Source organism: Gorilla gorilla, chromosome 6 (assembly GCF_029281585.2).
Source record: "Gorilla gorilla gorilla isolate KB3781 chromosome 6, NHGRI_mGorGor1-v2.1_pri, whole genome shotgun sequence".
In the NCBI taxonomy this organism is placed as follows: Eukaryota; Metazoa; Chordata; class Mammalia; order Primates; family Hominidae; genus Gorilla; species Gorilla gorilla.
In genome coordinates this window covers 56,141,806-56,161,782 of record NC_073230.2, presented here as the reverse complement: position 1 = coordinate 56,161,782, position 19,977 = coordinate 56,141,806, and the positions used below count along the sequence as shown (strand labels likewise).

General features: G+C 40.8%; 1 protein-coding gene across 1 annotated transcript in view; it reads right to left on the bottom strand.

Moving 5' to 3' along the window:
* ABCA13 (ATP binding cassette subfamily A member 13) overlaps positions 1–19,977 on the bottom strand; it is a 471,542-nt gene that overhangs the window by 313,803 nt on the left and 137,762 nt on the right. The window contains 3 exon segments of the mRNA XM_031013046.3: positions 14,165–14,304; positions 17,021–17,198; positions 18,205–18,369. Coding sequence (XP_030868906.2) covers positions 14,165–14,304; positions 17,021–17,198; positions 18,205–18,369 — 483 coding nt within the window.

Genomic DNA, 19,977 nt, shown 5'->3' with positions numbered 1-19,977 from the left:
GATTATAGGGAACTAATGAGGCTCAGAGCTCATAATCCCAACTAAAAGTGTGTCAGGATTCTCAGATATCCTGTGATTAAAGTCTTATTTCCATTTTATTTAATTCGGAGAAGTGTCTTGGGCTTTGGTTTCATTTATACACCACCTACTAACTTTTAATTTTAGAAAATGATTTATTCCTCTCTTACTTGCAGTTATTCTTTCTTTTAAGATAGAGGAAAATATTAAAATGTGACTAGGTCATAGCACAAGATATTAGCTCTGGGTTTATTTGTTCTGTTGTATTCATTATTTTTTGTTATATCAATTATTTTCTTAGTTATATCACCCTCTTCCCTCCTTATTCAGACCTTTTTCTTATTGCATCAAAGGGGAATGAGGCAGAGGAATTTGAAGATTTGAAAAGGAAACAAGTAGACATATTCAGAGTAGATAAAAGAAAAATATTTCTTTTTCACTTGGCCAAAATCAGGAAGGGAAAAACCCACGGATACAGCATCCCCCGATTCCCCTCAATGCACTTCATACTAATAAGAGCCTGCTTTCTCCCCATCTTGGATAAATGGATGAATGAATGGTTGGGAGGATAGATAAATAAATGGATGAATGTATAGATGGATGGATGGATGGATGGATGGATGGATGGATGGATGGATGGATGGATGTGTCGATGGATGAATAGATAAATGGATGAATGGATTGATGGATGAATGGATAGATAGATGAATGGATGGTTGAATGAATAGATGGATGGATGGATGGACAGACAGATGGATGCATGGATGGATGGATGGATGGATGGATGGATGGATGGATGGATGGATGGATAGATGCATGAATGAATGGATGGATGGATGGATGGATGGATGTGTGGATGGATTTAAATGGATAAATGGATAGATGGATATATGGATGGATGGATGGATGGATGGATGGATGGATGGATGGATGGACGGATGGATGGATGGACAAACAGATGAATGAATAGATGAATAGATGGGTGTGTGGATGGTTGAATAGATAAATGAATGGATGGATAGATAGATTTGGATGGATGGATGAATGGATGGATGGATGGGTGGATGGATGGATGGGTGGACGGATGGATGTGTGGATGAATGAATGGGTGTATGGGTAGATAGATGGATGGATGAATGGATAGATGAATGGACAGATAGATGTGTGGATGGATGGATGAATGAATACATGGATGAATGGATGGATATGTGAATGGATGAATAGATAAATGGATGAATGGATTGATAGATTAATGGATGGATGGATGGACAGACAGAGAGATAAACAAATAGATGAATGGATGGATGGATGTGTGGATGGATAGATAAATTAATGGACAAATGGATGGATAGATGGATGGATGAATGGATGGATGGATGGATGGATAAATAGATCAATGGATGAATAGATAAATGGATGGATGGATAGATGAATGGATGCATAGATGGATAGATGGATGGATAGAAGGTTAGATGGATGGATGAATAGATGTGTGGATGAATGAATGGGTGAATAGATGGGTGGATGAATGGATAGATGAATGAAGAGGTAAATGTGTGGATGGATGGATGCATGGATAGATGGATGAATGAATAGATGTGTGTATGAATGAATGGGTGGATGGGTGGATAAACGGGTGGATGAATGCATAGATGAATGGACAGATAGATGTGTGGATGGATGGATGAATGGATGGATGGATGGTTGGATGGACAGATAAATGAATGAATTTATGGATAGATAAATGGATAGATGGATGCATGAGTAGATGGATGGATGCATGGACGGATAGACAGATGGATGGATGTGTGGATGGATGAATAGATAAATGGATGGATGGATGGATGGATGGATGGATGGATGGATGGATGGGAGGAAAAGAGAAAGGCTGGTCTGTTGCCCCTGAAACAAAAGGGACTTGTGCCCTGACCTTCCCATACAGAGGACATGGCTAGACAGGGCATTTAGAGGGCACACAGCCAGCCCCCTAGGATGCTAACACTCAATTCCAATGCCCTATGTCCTCAATATAGCACACAAATTCAATAGAACATGAAATAACTAGCTTAAAAGACTTCCTGGGATTTTATCTTGTATACACTTTTCGCACTGTACCAAATTCCAAGCCTCCAAAAGGGTTCTACTCTGTCCCCTAGAAGCCCAGTTTCAAATGCAGAAGAAGCATCGTTATTGGTTCTTCAATGTGGACCCCCTGAGTTTATCTATATGTTTACAAAAACAGATGCATATGTTGATATTCTGTTTTTCTTCACTCATACTATCCACGTTCTTTCTTTGCCTGAAATTCTCTTGAAGATCAGTCTGTATCTGATTCAATTAATTCTGTATTGATGTCCAGTCTCTGTTTCCCATCTCTACTGCTTACAAACAATGGCACAATAAATATCCTTGTTTGCATGTGCGAATAGCTGTCTTTGTAGTATTGATAGATATTCCCAACATGGCCTCAAAGACTTCACATGAATACACTCCCAACAGCAATGCATGAGAGTGACTCTCTCCTAATACCTCCAAACAACAAAATATATCAAATTGTGAGCCTTTACCATTTTGATATGATATCTCATTTGTGGATATCTCATTTTGGGGATTTGCATTTCTCTTACTATTACTTAAGTTTGAGCATCTTTTCATTTGTTTAAAATACATCTTGGGTTTTTTTATTATTTTTTGAACTATATGTTTATAATTTTTCCTCATGTTCTAATGTGCTATTTCACTAATAAATTAATTAAGATTGTATCAAATAGACCACCATTTCCAAGCAGACAGGAAAACGAATGATGGAAAATTGCAGGTATCCAAGGTCAGTAAAAGAGCAACATCTATGCTCATCTGAGGGTTTGGATATTATCTAGTCTCACAGAAAAAGTACATTCACAGTTCTACTGAAACTGCTGTCTTAGGGAACTGCTATTTTATAGGAGGTTATATCAAACAAGGCCACTTGTAAAATGTAATTACTTCTACTCTGGGCAACTTTGCTGAGTTTTGATAAAATGTTCCATATTGGCCACTTTCACCCATCTGAGAACCTCACCAAACCACTGACAACTTGCTTTCCGATAACTGATTTGATGCCTACGTCAGAAAGTGGATTGCAATGAATTTTGTTCTCTCTGTAGGGCTCCCTGGGAAAGACCTTGACCTGCCTAAAGGTCCCACCAGTGCCCTTCCCCATTGCTCTGCACATGTAAATAGCCCCACATGTGTGCAGAGCCTGTGCACTTCCAGCCCGTACAAGTTTATGTAGACTCCAGGCTTGGGCAGCTTCCACTTCACTGGCATTTTTCACCTTTAATAATTACCATGGAACCAAGAATTTTTATTTCTATGGAAGTTAGTTATCAGGCTTTGTGTCCGTTTAATGACAACACCAGCAATAGCCTGTGCTTATTCTTCACTTTGCCTGATATTCTCCTGAAGATCAGTCTATATCTGATTCACCAAATTCTGTGTTGATGGCCAAGCTGTTTCCCATCTCTACTGCTTACAAACAAATAAATATCTTTAAACTGTATTACTTCACTCTCATCCTCCCAAAGGTGAAGGCAGTCAGGATTCTGGGGATGGGTGAAATGCCATGCATTGCTACACAAAGTTATTTTTTAAAATGAGGTAAATTAGGTACCCAGTATCCCAAACTGATGATAGTGAAAGAAGCTTTAGTATACAGGATCCTTATTATTTTATAACTAATACTGTAAATATGGCCAATGAAAATAAATTGGCTGCAGAGTCTGCCAAATTTGGATTCAAGCCATGAGCTTCTGTTTATCATCTAATAAACTTGGGAATATAAACATTCCCAATTCTTACTACTTTTTTAATCTATAAAATGGATTTAACAATGTCTACTCCCTGGGGTTCTTGTGAGAAGTAAATGAGGGAGGACTTGGGAAAGCGTCTGATATGGTTTTGCTGTGTCCCCACCCAAATCTCATCTTGAATTGTACTTCCCATAATCCCCACCCAAATCTCATCTTGAATTGTACTTCCCATAATCCCCATGTGTCATGAGAGGAACATGGTGGGAGGTAATTAAATAATGGGGGCAGTTTCCCCATGCTATTCTTGTGATAGTGAGTAAGTTCTTACGAAATCTGATGGTTTTATAAGGGGCTTCTCCCTTTGTTCATTTCTCATTCTCTCCTGCTGCCCTGTGAAAAGGTACCTTCCAATATGATTGTAAGTTTCCTGAGGCCTCCCCAGCCATGTGAAACTGTGAGTCAACTAAACCTCTTTCCTTTATAAATTACTCAGTTTCCCATATTTCTTCATAGCAGTGTGAGGACGGACTAATACAGTGAACACGATGGTTCCTCTAACCTTACAGAAGTAAGTGCTCAATAAAGAGTGATTCGATCTGCATTTAAAACAGTGAAATTATTGGTGTTAGAGTTCTGGAACTATGAGCAAATGTAAAACTCTCTATCTGTCCTGCTCTGTTGCTCCAGATCCAATCAGAATCCACTATACCAGATAGATGAGACTGACAGCCGATCTCTGCCCATCATAACCCGATATTCCAATTTGGCAACTTGAGGCCAGTTCCTTCCATAGAAAGCAGTCTTCCCCATGCCCTTGTCACTGGGAGTCCACATCTCCTTCATACCACAAGCAGTTCCTCTGAGGCAGAAATAGATATACTCACATGTGAATTTCTACTTGGAGAATACAGTAAAATATAACAGAAAAAATAAAACATTGGCCTTAGAGTTAAACAGACTTTGTTTCAAATCCCATCTCTGCCTCCTGTTGACAGTTTTTGATAAGGTTACTTACCCCTAAGACTCACTTTCTTTACCTGCAAAACGTGTATGACAATTGCCAACCCCTATTGTAGGTATAAGGCATAAATGAGGTTTGCAATCAACATTAGCTCTTAGCAGTGTCAGGATTAGAGCAGGTAATTCTTTCCTCTATTCAATATATGTTTGATAAGTTAAAACTTACATTTAAGAACTCATGTGCTTTATGGAAACTCTTTGTACTTCAATAGTCTAAAACAAAGAAACCAATTTACAGCTGGCCAGTTATTAATTTACCTTCTCACAACTCGAAATTCACCCTTCATTGCCTGTTCTGCAATAATAAAGTTGGGCCTTTTAGACATTCTCCCTTGCCAGTTGATACACTGTTAAGCTTTGCCAGAAGAGGGCTCTGGAGGGACAGTGAAGTAAGAGGGATTTTCTCTTCCAGATTCCAGTGTGCTGCTTCCAACAGGCTTCCATGGAGCAAGCTCCTGGATTCCCCCACATCTAGCTTCTCTAAACCTCAGCTCCTGCAATGCGCATAACCAGCAGCACATGGCACCTTCTCATAGGCAACATCCACAGCATCCCAAAGAGTGGTGTCCCAGGGATTTCTGCAGGTGTGGCATGTCCACCTAGATGACTTCCCCAGGTATGCCCTTTTATAGCCTTGCAGATTTGAAAAGTGTAGAACTTCTCCAGACACCCTAGAGTGCAGATTCATGGCAATTACCACTCACCTCAGTGATTTTCTCTGCCATACTATGGGCCATGGTTGTGCTAACTTCAGTAGGGTCTGGATTTCAAGCCTGGATGGGGAAGTCACTTCTAGTTCTGTTTCTTCCTTGGGTTCTCTGCCCCAGCTCTAGGGGCAAGAGTTATTCCCTGTATCCGCCATTGCTGCATTCTTTAGAGATCTCTTCACTGTTGATAACCAATCCACCATTACTCTAATGCCTTTTTATAGTAATAATTATTCATATTAAACTTAACCAGTTTTCTCTTTTCTGCTTGAACCTTAACTGATACATTGGCTAATAACAAAATGGACACTGCACTCAGGAAACAGCAAAAAAATGCAGATGCCATGAAAAGAACAAAAAGAAAAAGTAATCAGATTTCTTAAATATGTCAAGATCACTGAAAGTACCAAAAGCTACAGTTTTAAGCACCGTCTGATATTTTTTGACAAAGAAAAAAAAGCCTCTTGGGATGTGATGCTGGCAAAGGTACAAAGCCACACAAGCTAATCTAAGGGCATGAGGGAGGTTGAGGCAGGGATGCCAATGCTTTGATGCCTCATGTAAGGTAGGGTTCTGCACAATAGCCACAGGGTGTTCATAGCCACCAGTAGGTTCCTGGTTCTCAGTCCTTGGCTCATATACCTAGAACCAAGTCCTATTTACAGAACATACCTGGACTACAGGGAAAACTAAAAGTTGGCCATTATGGATCAGCTTTCCTACCACCAGCTGCAAGCCATCCTTAGTCTGCAAAAATTTGCTCAGGCACAAATTAGCTGGCCTCCCATGGATAGGCATGTCTAAGTTACTGCTTCAGTAACTTGAGAGCAAACTATTGTCAGAGTAAAAAAGACATTGTTGGTTCTCTGACAGAGGAGGTCTCTAGTGACCAAAGGGAAGGGGGAAGTAACGTTTAGCTCAATTTTTAGGGAAAATTTTTAATTAAGAAAGCAATTCGAAGCACATCTTCTCCTCCTCCAAATGGCTTTGCAACAAAAATCTTCATACATAAATGCAGCTTAACAAGCTTTTTACAAGCAAACACTGTGCATCATTGTATCATGCTAGGTAGTTAACACAGATGAGTGTGATTGGACCCTGCCTGCCCTGGAATGTTCCCAAGGAACAAACACCATGCATTGTGAGCATCCAAGGTTCAGTGGTGAATTCATATAGGTCCCGAGGACAGGTGGCTGCTGAGAGATGACCTGCAACTGGTTTCCAAGTGCTTCCTACTTATTTTTTGTTTTTAGTATGCAGTCCTATGTTCCTGTAGTAATTAGCAAACTAGCCTCCCTGGGCTACTATTTTTCAATGTGATTCCATAACCAGCTGCAAAACCATAAGGACAGAGTTTGCAAGTTTCATAGATAGCTCTAATTATTTCCATTTACAAGTGGTAAAAGATCATTCCAAAGAGGCACTGTTGTGGGCTGGCTGAATTATGTGCTTCCCAAATTCATATGCTGAAGTCTTAACCCTCGATATTTCAGAATGTGGCCTTGTTTGGAAATAGGTCTTTAAAGATCCTATTTAAATCATCAATTAAGTTAAAATGAGGTCATTGGGGTGGACTCTAATCCATATAACTGATGTCCTTATAAAAAGAGGATATTAGGACACACACACACAGAGGGACAACCATGTGAGGACACAAAGAGAAGATGGCTGTCTGCAAGCCAGAGGCCCCAGGAAAAACCAGTCCTGCCATTACCTTGTTCATGGTCATTCAGCCTCCACAATGTTGAGAAAATAAATTTCTGTTGTTTAAGCCACTCAATCTGTGGTACTGTGTTATGGCAGCCTGAGAAAACTAATATAGGCTGTATTAGTCTGTTTTCATGCTGCTAATAAAGACATACCTGAGACTAAGTAATTTATAAAGGAAAGAGGTTTAATTGACTCACAGTTCCACATGGCTAGGAAGGCCTCATAATCTTGGCAGAAGATAAATGAGGATCAAAGTCATGTCTTACATGGCAGCAGAGAAGAGAGCTTGTGCAGGGGAACTCCCATTTATAAAATCTTCAGATCTCATGAGACTTATTCACTCTCACGAGAACAGTATGGGGAAAACTGCCCCGGTGATTCAGTTATCTCCACCTGGCCCTGCCCTTGACACGTGGGGATTATGGCAATTCAAGATGAGATGTGGGTGGGGGCACAGTCAAACCATATCACAGGCTTCAAAATAATACACTGGGCCTGAATTCCAGCTCCACCACTTGATAGGTGTGTGACCCTGGACAAGCTAACTTATCCTCTTTCAACCTTGGTTTTCCCAGCTATAGAATGGGGATATTAGTACCTACCTGCAGTGGTGGTTGTGAGGCGTACACGAGATAATCCACATAAGGTGCCTGGCCCAAGCTCAGTAAATGAAATTAATGACCTTGGGAGATAATCTTCTTGATGGCACCCACCACTGCTAAACTCAGACAAAGCTACTGCATATCTGCAAAGCTAAGGCCAGGCTCTGGCAGCGGGCAGAGGGCTTGGCATACAGTCTACTCTATCTCCCTTGTATATTTAACACCAGAATGTCTTTGGCTCAAATGCGTACAAGAGCCAAATAATTATTATTCTTTAACTTATTCAACAGCCACTGCTGAAGGTATTCCTAGCATTCTTCTAGGCACTGGGGACGGTGGCCAAGAAGACGGACAAGCTCCTGCCCCTCATGAAGCTTATATTACAGCAGGCGACAAATAATAAATAAGTACGCCTGTAAGTCAATGAGATAATTTCAAGTAGTGAAAAAAGCAAGGTAACAGCTCCACTGATAATCGCCAAAGACTAGAAAAAACCCACACGCCCTTTAGTGGGTGAATGGACGAACAAACTGCAGTGAATCCACACCACAGAATACCACTTGGCAATAAAGAGGAGGCAACTGCTGATACACACAATGACCTGGGTGAATCACAGCCCTCGTACTGAGCAAAAGAGACCACTTTCAAAGGTTACAGATGATGATTCCATTATAGGGCATTCTCACAAAGAAAACCTACCTATAGTGATAGAGAACCGATGGGTTTAGGGTGGGAAGACAGTGTGATTACCAAGGGACAAAATGAGGGATTTGGTGTGGGCTCGGGCAATGGAACTGTTCTGTGTACTGATCCAGACAAATGTGAGAGCTGTCGACCGAAAAAAAGCCTGCCGAACTTACTCTATGTTAATTTAAAAACAAAGCAAAAACACACAGTGCCTGTTGGGGGTGCCTGAAGAGAGAAGATACTTCTTAAGAAGGTTGGAGGATAAGCTCCAGGAACAAAGGCAAGAGAAAAACAGCTGGAGCCCCCCACAGCTGGAACTGGAGGTAGGAGCACCGGCTGCCCTGGGCATTGAGAGGACAGGGAGAGAGGGATCAGGGAGAGACATGGTGTGGCTGTCTGGATCACCGCTGGTGGCCTCTCTCTGATCTCTGCCACCTGCTGAGGCCAGCCTGAAAGGAGGAAGGACCTCTCCAACACAGTGGTCAGGTGAGGACATGCGTCTCAGGCACACTGGATCCCAAGGAAGTATGGCATTTAAATTCCAGATATGTGTGGGCTGCTGCCATGTCTGGAGTGATACACAAGGTTACTGAAAAACTTTGCCATCTTGAGCAGCATGGGAAGACTTGGAAACAAACATAACTGTCAGAGTCCCTCCTCTGCAGGCGGCTTCCAGACAGAGGATCACCAGGTTCCCAACGTGGGGCTGCCATTTTATGGGACCCGCTCTGTTTCCTGATTGATGTTATGCATACAGACATATGATGCTACAAAGCCAAATATCTAACACCTCACTGCTTGGGGCTGCAAAGAAAAGGTAGTTCTCTATTTCCTGTAGCTGATCCAGTTTTTACCCACTGGGGATGGTGAAGAGAGAACAAAGTCTCAAAATTGCCTGCTGACAGTGGCTCCCTGTTCAAACAGCATCTTCTGAGTGATTCAGGCTCTTTGGGGTGAATGCTCAAACCCCCTGATGTTCTCCAGGGGCAGCCTGGTGACAGTCAGGGGTGGAGGGCCCAGGATTCCCACAGCCATGTGCCTCGTTTGCCTGTCTGTGGTGCTGCCAGGGCCTGGCCTGCCCAGCCCACATCTTACCTGGAACCTCAGGGTCTGGCACTGCCTTCTCCCTTGCTGCTTCCTTCTCACCTCGGCTCCTGCTTTCTGAGCCTCAGCCGTCTCCTCTGCCAGCCTGGCCTAGGCCAGCTTGGTGCTGAGGCCACCTCGCTCTCACGGCAGCCAGCTCATAGCAGGTCCCCAAGGCCTCCACTTGACACACTGGCTCAGGACATGGATGTCAGGGCAATCTGGCTCCCTTCTACTCCATGCTCAGAGACACTAATTCAGGTATCCTTCCTCTGCTCAGCCACACTGCTAGGACCACATGCTAGCTCAGGGCCGGCCTACACAGGGACTATCCCCCAAGACACATGGGTAGGGCCAAGGCCCTCAGCTTGCAGCTCCTCCATCATCCCACAGCCCCTGTTTGGGACCATCACCAGTAGAGGAGAAGCCAGGATGCCCACCTGACCACCAGCTTCCTCTACTTTCATCCTTCTCTTCCCAGGGGCTCCCACCCGCTCCCATCTGGCATTATATACCCCTTTATGCTGGGGTTTCTCAACCTCAGCACCACTAACATCGTAAGCCAGATCATTATTTGTTTGGGGCTGGGGGCTTTCCTGTGCATTGTAGGATGTATAGCAGCATCCGTGGCCTCCAGCCTCCAGATGCCAGCAGTGCCTCCTACTTATGACACTAAAAATATCTTCAGATACTGTCATATGTGCCCAGTTGGGTAAAATTTCTCCAACCCTACCCTGGTTGGAACCACTGGCCTCCACCATCTCTTTCCTCTTTGTGAGGTGACATCTGTCTTCCCCACTCCCCAGAGGCAACAATGGCAGAATGCATTTCTGGGAATAACACTTTTAGGGGAGGAGATCCCATTGGTTTACTATTTTCTGAATATTATTTCTGGTATTTTTTCCACTTCCAAATGGCACTGAGAGAGAGTTATGATTTAGCCCAGTTTCACAAAGGAGGACACTGAGTGTGACAGTTCAAAGCTCTGTCCTTTAGCCAAAGGGATAGAGCTAGATGAAAACAAGACGGTCTGTTTTCATGGGCTTATACGTCCCTTAGAAGCCCAGACTAAACCTACTTTGTGCACCACGGGCCTAGAATGTGCCTGGTGATTCTCACTGAAGTATCATTTCAGGCATGCTACTTATTCTTGGGAAAACAATATAATTCTTTTATCTGTTTTTCTTTCATAGCCTCCCTTCAAGCTCACATTGTGTCTACACATTGTTCTTCAATTTTTCATCAGCCTAGGGCCAAAACTGAACACGACTCTGACCTATAAAATAAAAAGAGCATACTAATGCATTGGAATCTCTTGACTAATGACATGGAAATAGCATCAATTTCTTTGCAAATACTGAGTCTGACACCCTTAGAGTATGAGTTAAATTAACTCCTGTTAAAATAGTTGATCGGGAGGCTGTTAGGCTAAGACAGCTATAGCACCTTGAGTTCCTGTGTAGGCAAACCAAAACCCAAATCAATGCAAACAGTAAAACAAAAGTTAAAATTAACCAATCAGAAACCTCCAACTAACCTCCAACTAGGGACTTTTGACTTTAACAAATATATTTTCTCCCTGTTGCTGCAGCAAACACTTTATACAAGCTTCTTCTATTACCCCACATCCCACATCCCAACATAGTCGGTGGAGGGTTGAATTGTCTGGCATTGCCTAATTCATGAATAACTGAATGCTCAAATAAACTTGTTGAAATTTTAATGTCCCTAAGTTTATCTTTTAACACTCTCTAGAAGTTTTGGCCATCTTTTTTTTTCCAGTTCATGAAAATGCTTGACCTCCACTGTCTTTAAGGCTGATAGATGGAGGTGTACACAGCTCTGTGGAAGGGTATGGATGGGTGTGAGGGGTACAAGTGTTCAGGGATGGGGATATCAGAGCCCAGAGGCGGAAGGCCTTACTAAGGGTCCGTGGGTAATTCTGATGCATCCCCCATGAAGAGCCGTCTCCCAGGTGACTGAAAAGCACGGATCTACTCAAGTCTTTCATTTCACAGATAGAGGAGAAGAGTCCTTCAAAGAGAATGCAATAAGCCCAAGGTCACAGAGAGTTAGGAAAAGGGGAACCAAAATCCAGCCTTCCAACACACATACACACGTTTCTTACCACAGCATCATGCTTCTGGGTGTCACCTGTGCTATTACAAGTTAAACCAAATGAAATTACCAACTTTTATAGATTTTTTTTTCCTGCAAAAATGGCAACTTCAGATGGTTCCACCTAACAAGACGTAATGGAGAGAAAAAGACCACGTCTTAAATAATTTATAGCATGGGCCACTCCAACACTGTAGATAATATTGCTTCACATAGCCCAAGAGGCAAAGCTACAGGCATCTCCCAGTTCTGCAGGACTTTAGACCATGAGTCTAACGACTAGAAACAATTTTCATAAAACCAAATAGCCGTGGCTGACTGCTAGGATAATTCATCTCAGGTACAATGCCATAAAATCAGCTTTGTAAGTGCAAAACCAGGACACCTGCATGCAAAGTTGTTAGCCATTTTAAATCAGTAAAAAAGACATCAGCTCTCAACACTGCCTGCAATATCTAAAAAGGGGCTGAGCAAGCACCAGTGAAATCTTTGGTGATTTTTCAAAAATTCTCATCATTCTCAGAACACACATGTGGGACTTGGCACGTGCCCACACCTCTGTCCAGGCCCACAATCCTCCCGTCTCCACCTCACAGGGGCTTAGAAAACCCATCCTTCCAAGTGCTTTGCCCAGTCTTTCTTTCCAGGGAGACCAGCTGCCCCCCACAGCCTGTGCCTCTGCTGCACTGAATGGTCCTTACAGCACAGTATATCTAACTTATTTCTTCAGCTATTTGCCTTCTCTTCCCCACAATAGGGTGAGCTCTTTAAAAGCAGAGATCATCACACTAATTGTTATACTGCAGAATACATCATAATATGCAATGCTATAGTCATATATTAATAATATTAACATAATAATATAGCATATCATCTTTTTTTAAAGTCATGGCCTATTTTTAAATTTTGAATTTAAAATAGAGCTGTGATATGGAGCCATTTTCTGTGAAATTCCTTAAATATCCAAAACCCTAAAAAGCTTACTACACTAAGGAAATTCGAGTAATGGCGCAGAGGCTCCAGTCCTGGGATGGCAGCTGTGAGGCCAGAGTTCCTGCCCAACAGAACAGCTCACACTGAGGATATATGGAGATCAAGGTCGTTCCATGTGAGAGTGCAGACTTTTGGCAAATACCCCTCCGAAAGGACACTTTCAAGATTTTTTTTTAGGAAGTAGACAAGACTATGCCTCTACAAAAAAAAAAAAAAAACAACTAAAAAGTTAGCAGGGCGTGGGGGCACACACCTGTAATCTCAGCACTTCGGGAGACTGAGGCAGGAGAACTGCTTCAGCCAAGCAGTGAGCTATGATTGCACCACTGCACTCCAGCCTGGGTGACAGAGCCAGACTCTGTCTCTCCAAAAAACAAAACAAAACAAAAATTAAATAAATTATATAAATGTTTTAAAGTTTAAATACCATTCAGAGTAGGCAGAGGTAAATGCAGCCCCTGAGGTAGGTGGCAAAGTGGGAAAGGGAACTTACAGGAAACAGTGCTGTGACCTCACACAGCAACTATGGGTCAGAAGCATGAAACTCATGAAGGCAAGTTTGATCAAAAATGACTTAACTGCTCATATGATCCCATGCCATATGATCACAGTTTCCAGATTATTAATACTATTTGAGGCTTGGAAGCTTATCATAAATAGTGCAGGTATCTTCTCTTCTGTGTTTGACAATAAGACCAAATTATTCCTGTGTCCTTGGTAAAATGTCCCCTTTCCAGGTGCCTGTAGGCTTACAGGCCCCCTAGCAGGCAAGAAAAGACTCCAGGAAAATACAACACAATTACTTAAAAAGAAAGTGCAAATATTAATAATAACAAATCCTGCAGTAAATAGATTAGAGAGGTTAAACAATGTAAGAAAAGGAAAATAAGCAGAGTCACATAGTGTCTCAATTCCTCCTGGGTACACCCTGCTTTGGTGTCTTCATCTCACCTTATTCTCCACAGGGTGAAGCAAAGCCTTACAGTGAATTCAGAAACATCACTAACCAAAATACTAACTAACTGCTAATACATCAGTTTGTATGTATCATGTCTGATTCTCTCGTAATTGTTGGATGCACCAAGCAAAACAGATTAGCATTTGTTCTCGAAGTTTTCCTGGAATTACTCCAAACAGTCCTCCTCTCTGTCTCACTGTCCTTGACTTTTCATATTAGAGTTCTGTAAGTTCACTGCATTAATTATTCTAAATAACAACCCCAACCCCCAAAGTGTCCTCTAAGGGAAGGAGTCAGCAAATCCAGATTTAACAATAACAATGACAGGAAAAACACTCAGGCTAAAATGAAGTAGATTCAAAACAAGAGCCTTTTACATAATCCAAGGCGCATAATAATTATGTCAGACATTTTTAAAGATTCCTTCCTGATTTAGTGTATGTATGGTCTATATGATTCTCATTTATTTTAACTTACCTTTTGAATGACCTTGTTAATTTCTGGAGTGTTTGGTGTGTATAGTATTTTTCCATGCAATATGGGTTTTAGGAAGGTCCACACCAAAGCACCATTTGGCAATTGTAGAATTTCCTGATAAAGCTTCAAGCAAAACGGTGCTGTTGCAATTAGAAAGAAAAAAAAAAGTTGCTAATGATACACGATGCCTAGGTTAATAGGGAAATTCATTCACATATCCAGGATGCCTCATTTTCAATGACAGCCATATTTTTTTCTGACACCACTCTGAACTTTGGGAGTGCTATAGTTTGAATATCTGTCCTCCCAAACCTCAAGTTGAAATTTGATCCCCACTGTTGGAGGTGGAGCCTAACAAGAAGTCTTTAGATCTTGGGGGCAGATCCCTCATGAATGTTTTCGTGCCATTGTCACAGTAATGAGTGTAGTTCTCACTCTATTAGTTCCCAAGAGAGCTGCTTGTTTAAAAATAAATAAATAAAACAGCCTGGCATCTCCCTCCTCCCCCTCTCTTGCTTCCTCTCTTGTCCTGTGATCTCTGCACATGGCATCTCCCCTTCAATTTCTGCCATGAGTGGAAACAGCCTGAGGCCTCACCAGAAGCAGATGCTGGTGCCATGCTTCTTGTATAGTCTGCAGAACTGTGAGCCAAACAAACCTCTTTCTTTACAAATTACCCAGTGTCTGATATTCCTTTATAGCAACACCAAATAAACCAAGACAGGAAGTAAAACAAGATTTTTTTTCCCTGTTATAGTTTTCAGCAGCTCTCATCTCATAAGAAACTTCATACTATGTTCACTTAAGTGACTTCAAAGGCGGGAAAGAATGACTTACATTTTCAAACTAAGTAATCAAAAAGAGTATTAAATAATGACATGGACACTTGAAAATGAAAATGACAATTCAAAAAATAAATCTGGTTTTTCATCAAGAAAATTCTCATTTCAACAGTCACAATATTGAGACCAGAACTGAGCTTTTTTTATGAAGTTAGCTTTACAAGTTACTACTGAATTGTCTTTAATGAACACATGCAGAACCATCAAACTTACTAATTTTGACATATTAAATTGCCTTATTTTCACGCAAGTACTTAATCCCTCTTGGTGGCTCTCATGAGTCTTGTGATGCTAGTTGATTTCAATTAAAGATTTACTTAACTAAATTGTCTAAATCAATGGTCACCTGATGAGGGTAGAGATTTCATCACCATAATGAGTAGGAACTAAATCTTATAAGGTTTTAAGCTAGTGAGGAATACTTCAGTATAACTATTTCTTTACTCATCAAGAGAACATTTAAAATGAAAATATTATTTTAGCTTTATAAGAATAAAATGAAAATATTATCTTAGATTTGATACTATGATTTATAAATACTCAAGGTATGATTGTTGTGGTTGTTTTAAATGTTACTTTCATCTTCCCAAACTTCCTATTTGAAAGGAAAAAAATTATTTGACAATAAAATTGATAGAAATACTTTCCCCAAAGTATAAATTAAGAATATGACTACATACGCCAGGCGCAGTGGCTCACGCCTGTAATCCCAGCACTTTGGGAGGCCGAGGCAGGCAGATCACGAGGTCAGGAGATCGAGACCATCCTGGATAACACGGTGAAACCCCGTCTCTACTAAAAATACAAAAAAATAGCCAGGCGTAGTGGCAGGCACCTGTAGTCCCAGCTACTCGGGAGGCTGAGGCAGGAGAATGGAGCCGAGATCAAGCCACTGCACTCCAGCCTGGGCGACAGAGCGAGACTCCGTCTCAAAAAAAAAAAGAATATGACTACATAATACATTTTTAAGCCATTAATTATAGAAGTTGTTCTTACTGAAATTTAATGACTTACTCTTTACATTGCAAGCTTAATATGAACAGGAGCAATTTTATTGCAGAAAAAAGTATAGTCACGATATGTACAAAACTAAAAATGTTAAGTCAGAAATCCCGACATGTGACCTACAGAAATTATGAGATGACAAATGTGTGTTTTCTTATGCCATTAAGTGTGCAATGATTGTCATGCAGCATAGAAAACGAATACACTAGGATACATTTATACCCTTATGTTAAGGCACCAATACTCCTCATATCCATTGCATCTCACAACAAAATTATGAGCCAGGTGCTACTGTTTCTACATTATAAATGAAACCAACATGATGCAGACACATAAAACAATGTGTCCAAAAACGCACAACTGATGGAGCTGAACTGTCTAAACTCCAAAACCTCACCAGCATGTTTATTCTGCCTTTCTAATAAAAACATTTTCACTTAAATTGGGGCCAAAAAATTACGTATTAATTTGCATTCATTTGTACCTATCATGACATATTCATTTGTACCTATCGTGACATATTCATTTGTACCTATCGTGGCATATTCATTTGTACCCATCGTGACATATTCGTTTGTACCTATCATGCATATTCACTTGTACCTGAGCTTCATAGAGAGCAAATTTGGAGGTGACCACAGACAAGTTCTCTTCGTTATTATAATATAGCCATTTGCATGGACCAAAGCAGTGCTCATGGTCTTTATGCCTGGACCCTCACCAATACTGGTTAGCCTGGGAAACCAATGGGGCCGGGGTTTCAGGTGTTTTAGACATTTCCTTGGTGACACAGTTCCTTAGTGACCCAGGTGAGAGGATTTGTCTGTGCTCAAAGGCACTAGGACCATTCAAAGTCAGCTGCCATGCCAGCATTTGGGGAGGTGGAAGCAGAAGATTCTATGCCAGTATATAGCAACCTTATACACAGACAGAATACTTACTATAAATTAAGGCCAATTATCAAGATACAAACGAATCTAAACACATATATATATTACTACTGTCTTACTTGAATCTTCAGGAATGTTGAATTTTTCTTTGTCATCTTCCAAGAGTTCCTTAACTCTGGGCAAATTAATAAACATATTAGAATCGCTAAGGAATGATGCTTGGTCCTTGCAAACCATCTTCATCACAAACTGGAAAGAACCAAAAGCTGAACTTCTGGCCTGGACATTTTGTGAAACCTAAGAAAATAAGAAAACTAAATTGCAATTACATAGTGACTTAAAACAATTCCTTCACACACTTCTGAAAGTCTAGTTCCTTCCTCCACTGAATGTACAAGATATTCAACAAGTCAAAAGAATGGAATGTCTGCTTTAGAGTTTTCTGTCCTTGGGATACCATTTGAAACACTATGGTAATTTTTCTGGCCAACATACCTGGTAGAAGAGGGAAATGTCATACCTACACACACACACACACACACACACACAGATACACAAACACACACATAAGTCCTTACTATTTGTCCAGTAATAAATTATTAATCCATAAAATATCACTAATTCAGACTAATTACTAGTCTTAATGTATGTCTATGCTACCAAGATATCCAGATATTTTATAGCTATACAAGTTATCTATCACATGATGGACTTACATTCTGTCTCCAAGGCAGTTCTGAGAACATTGTTATCTTGCTCCTCATCCTGCATGTCCAACCCTAAAATTTCCACACTCCTCCTCATTTGTGCCCAGTCAGTTCCATCCCAGGCAAAAAGAGTTCAAGCAAAACCTAATATCAAGCCACTAAACTAAATCAAGTTTGTGTTTGCATTTGCAGTAAATGATCTGTAACTTGTAAGCCAATTATTTATAAGTAAATACATGTTTTAAGGTTTTTGAAAGCAATTTGCTCTCTGAATTAAGTTAAACAGGCCCTTGAAATCTCATCTGTGCAATAATTGAGTTAGTAATTTCTTACTTTATAGATAATGCATGTACTATCCCAATCTCCACACTGGTGGAATGTAGATCAACAATATCAGTTTCATGCAGTTTTTGGAGAGATGCCAGGCCTTATTCTATGTTATGCTGTTGCTTCCAGAGATATGAAAAGGTACTTCCATTCCTGTATTTTGCTGCCTAATGCAAATTTTAGATGTGGAAAGATAAAGGCAAAAAGGGGCAAACACAAAGAAGGGGCAAATTTGAATATTTCCCTAGGGACAAAGATGAAGCACACACCTGTTGAAAGTCCAGCGTTTCTAGCAAGGCAGTGATTTTAAATGTGTGAAGAAACTCAGGAAGATACTCAAAGACGTGCTGGGCTTTGGCAAGCAAGGCGCTGAGGCTGGAAACTATATCCAGCAAGGAGTTGAGCAAGCCATTTGCTTCAGAAGGCATCAGAGTCTAAAGGACAAAACAAAACAACATGAAATAACCAACACTGTATTTTTACACTCAGAAGCATCTTTTGAGCTGTGAAAACTTGTTTATTTGATTTTATTCTCTCTTGAACTTCAGAGACGCCTTTGTGGTATTATATGAAAGTTATCTTCATTAGAGTATATATAGCTCAGGTGTTTTGGAGCACACTGAATTGCACTAGCATTGTTAAAATGTAAACCAGAAACAAATGTGATCTATCATTAAAATTCAAATCATTTGCCAAATATTTCTTTGTATCTTTGAGGTGACCAAAGTGGAAATTTGAGAAGAGGCTCAAAATATGAGCAGTCCTTATATGTGAAGCAATTTACATTTATCTACCGCTTTACAGTATTCATAGCATTCACACATCATCTCAATCCTCCTAATACCTTGGGGATATGCATTATACTGTTCATTTTGTGGATGAGAAAACTGGGGCTTGAGGAGATTAAAAGTCTTCCTGAAGTCTAACAGTTAGAAAGGTTCAGGGATGTGAATTTAACCTGGATTCTTTAAAAATGTCAGTGCCCTCTGAAGCTTACTTATGCTATCACCAACTGAAATGCTCTGTATTTTACATGATTTTTTTTTTTTTTGCATATTCTCAGTTCTACACTGGAGGCAAGGCTTTTCTTCTGTCTTGATCTTTTATGTAGCTACTGGGCATAAAATAGCAACAGGAAATATTAGTTGCTCAATAAATATTTGTTGGATGAATGGATAAATGAGGAAATGCCAGCTCTTCGCACAGAGCAGGGAAAATCACAGCTAATTTCCACTGTCTGTCATTTGCATATTGAATTTTCTGTTTTCCAGGCTGGGGCAGAGGAACCCAGTTGTCACTGCTTCTTATTTTTGCTCATTAGTGTTTTAGCTGTTAGCTCTGCAGATGACTTTCAGGGCTCCGGGATCACAGCTCCATCCTTCACAGAGGCACTCTGCTTATAATGACAGAATTCTGTCCATTCATACTATACAGACAACTCTAGCAGGAGAAATGGTGTGTAGCTTTTGTCACTTTTTCTACTCATCTTTCTAATTACAGCTGCCCTTTAAAAAAAAGTGGCACACAGTGACCGACCCCTGACTTATGGTGGGGAGTGACAGGGATCCAGCGCAGCTCCAACAGACCAGATTGATGTGCCGAATTAATATAGCAAACTGTGCTTTGCTGAAGGCTTCAGAAATTCATTGTCAGCTGAGTGAATCAGAAAGTACATGGACTTGGGAATGAGCTGCACCTGCACGTGGCCCTCACATGGAGGTTGGGCTGCCCTAACATCCTGAGCCATATCTTGTATTTAATCAACTTTCATAGAGCCCTTCATATAGAAGGTACCTGATAAATAAGAGCTGTTGTTATTAATGATGATGTCATTTTCATTGTGTCTGGGAGACTGATTCCAACCCACTATCTTATCCTTCAAAGGAATCTTGGTACAGATGATGGCCCTTGTCACAGTAATTATGTGGGCCTCTACAAGCACTTACTTCAAATCAGGGACCTTTGTGCACATAACAAAGTGGCCACTAAAGTAGCATCGGGCCAATGGGAGCTCTGTTTCCCAAAAGGCAAACTGTAAAGTT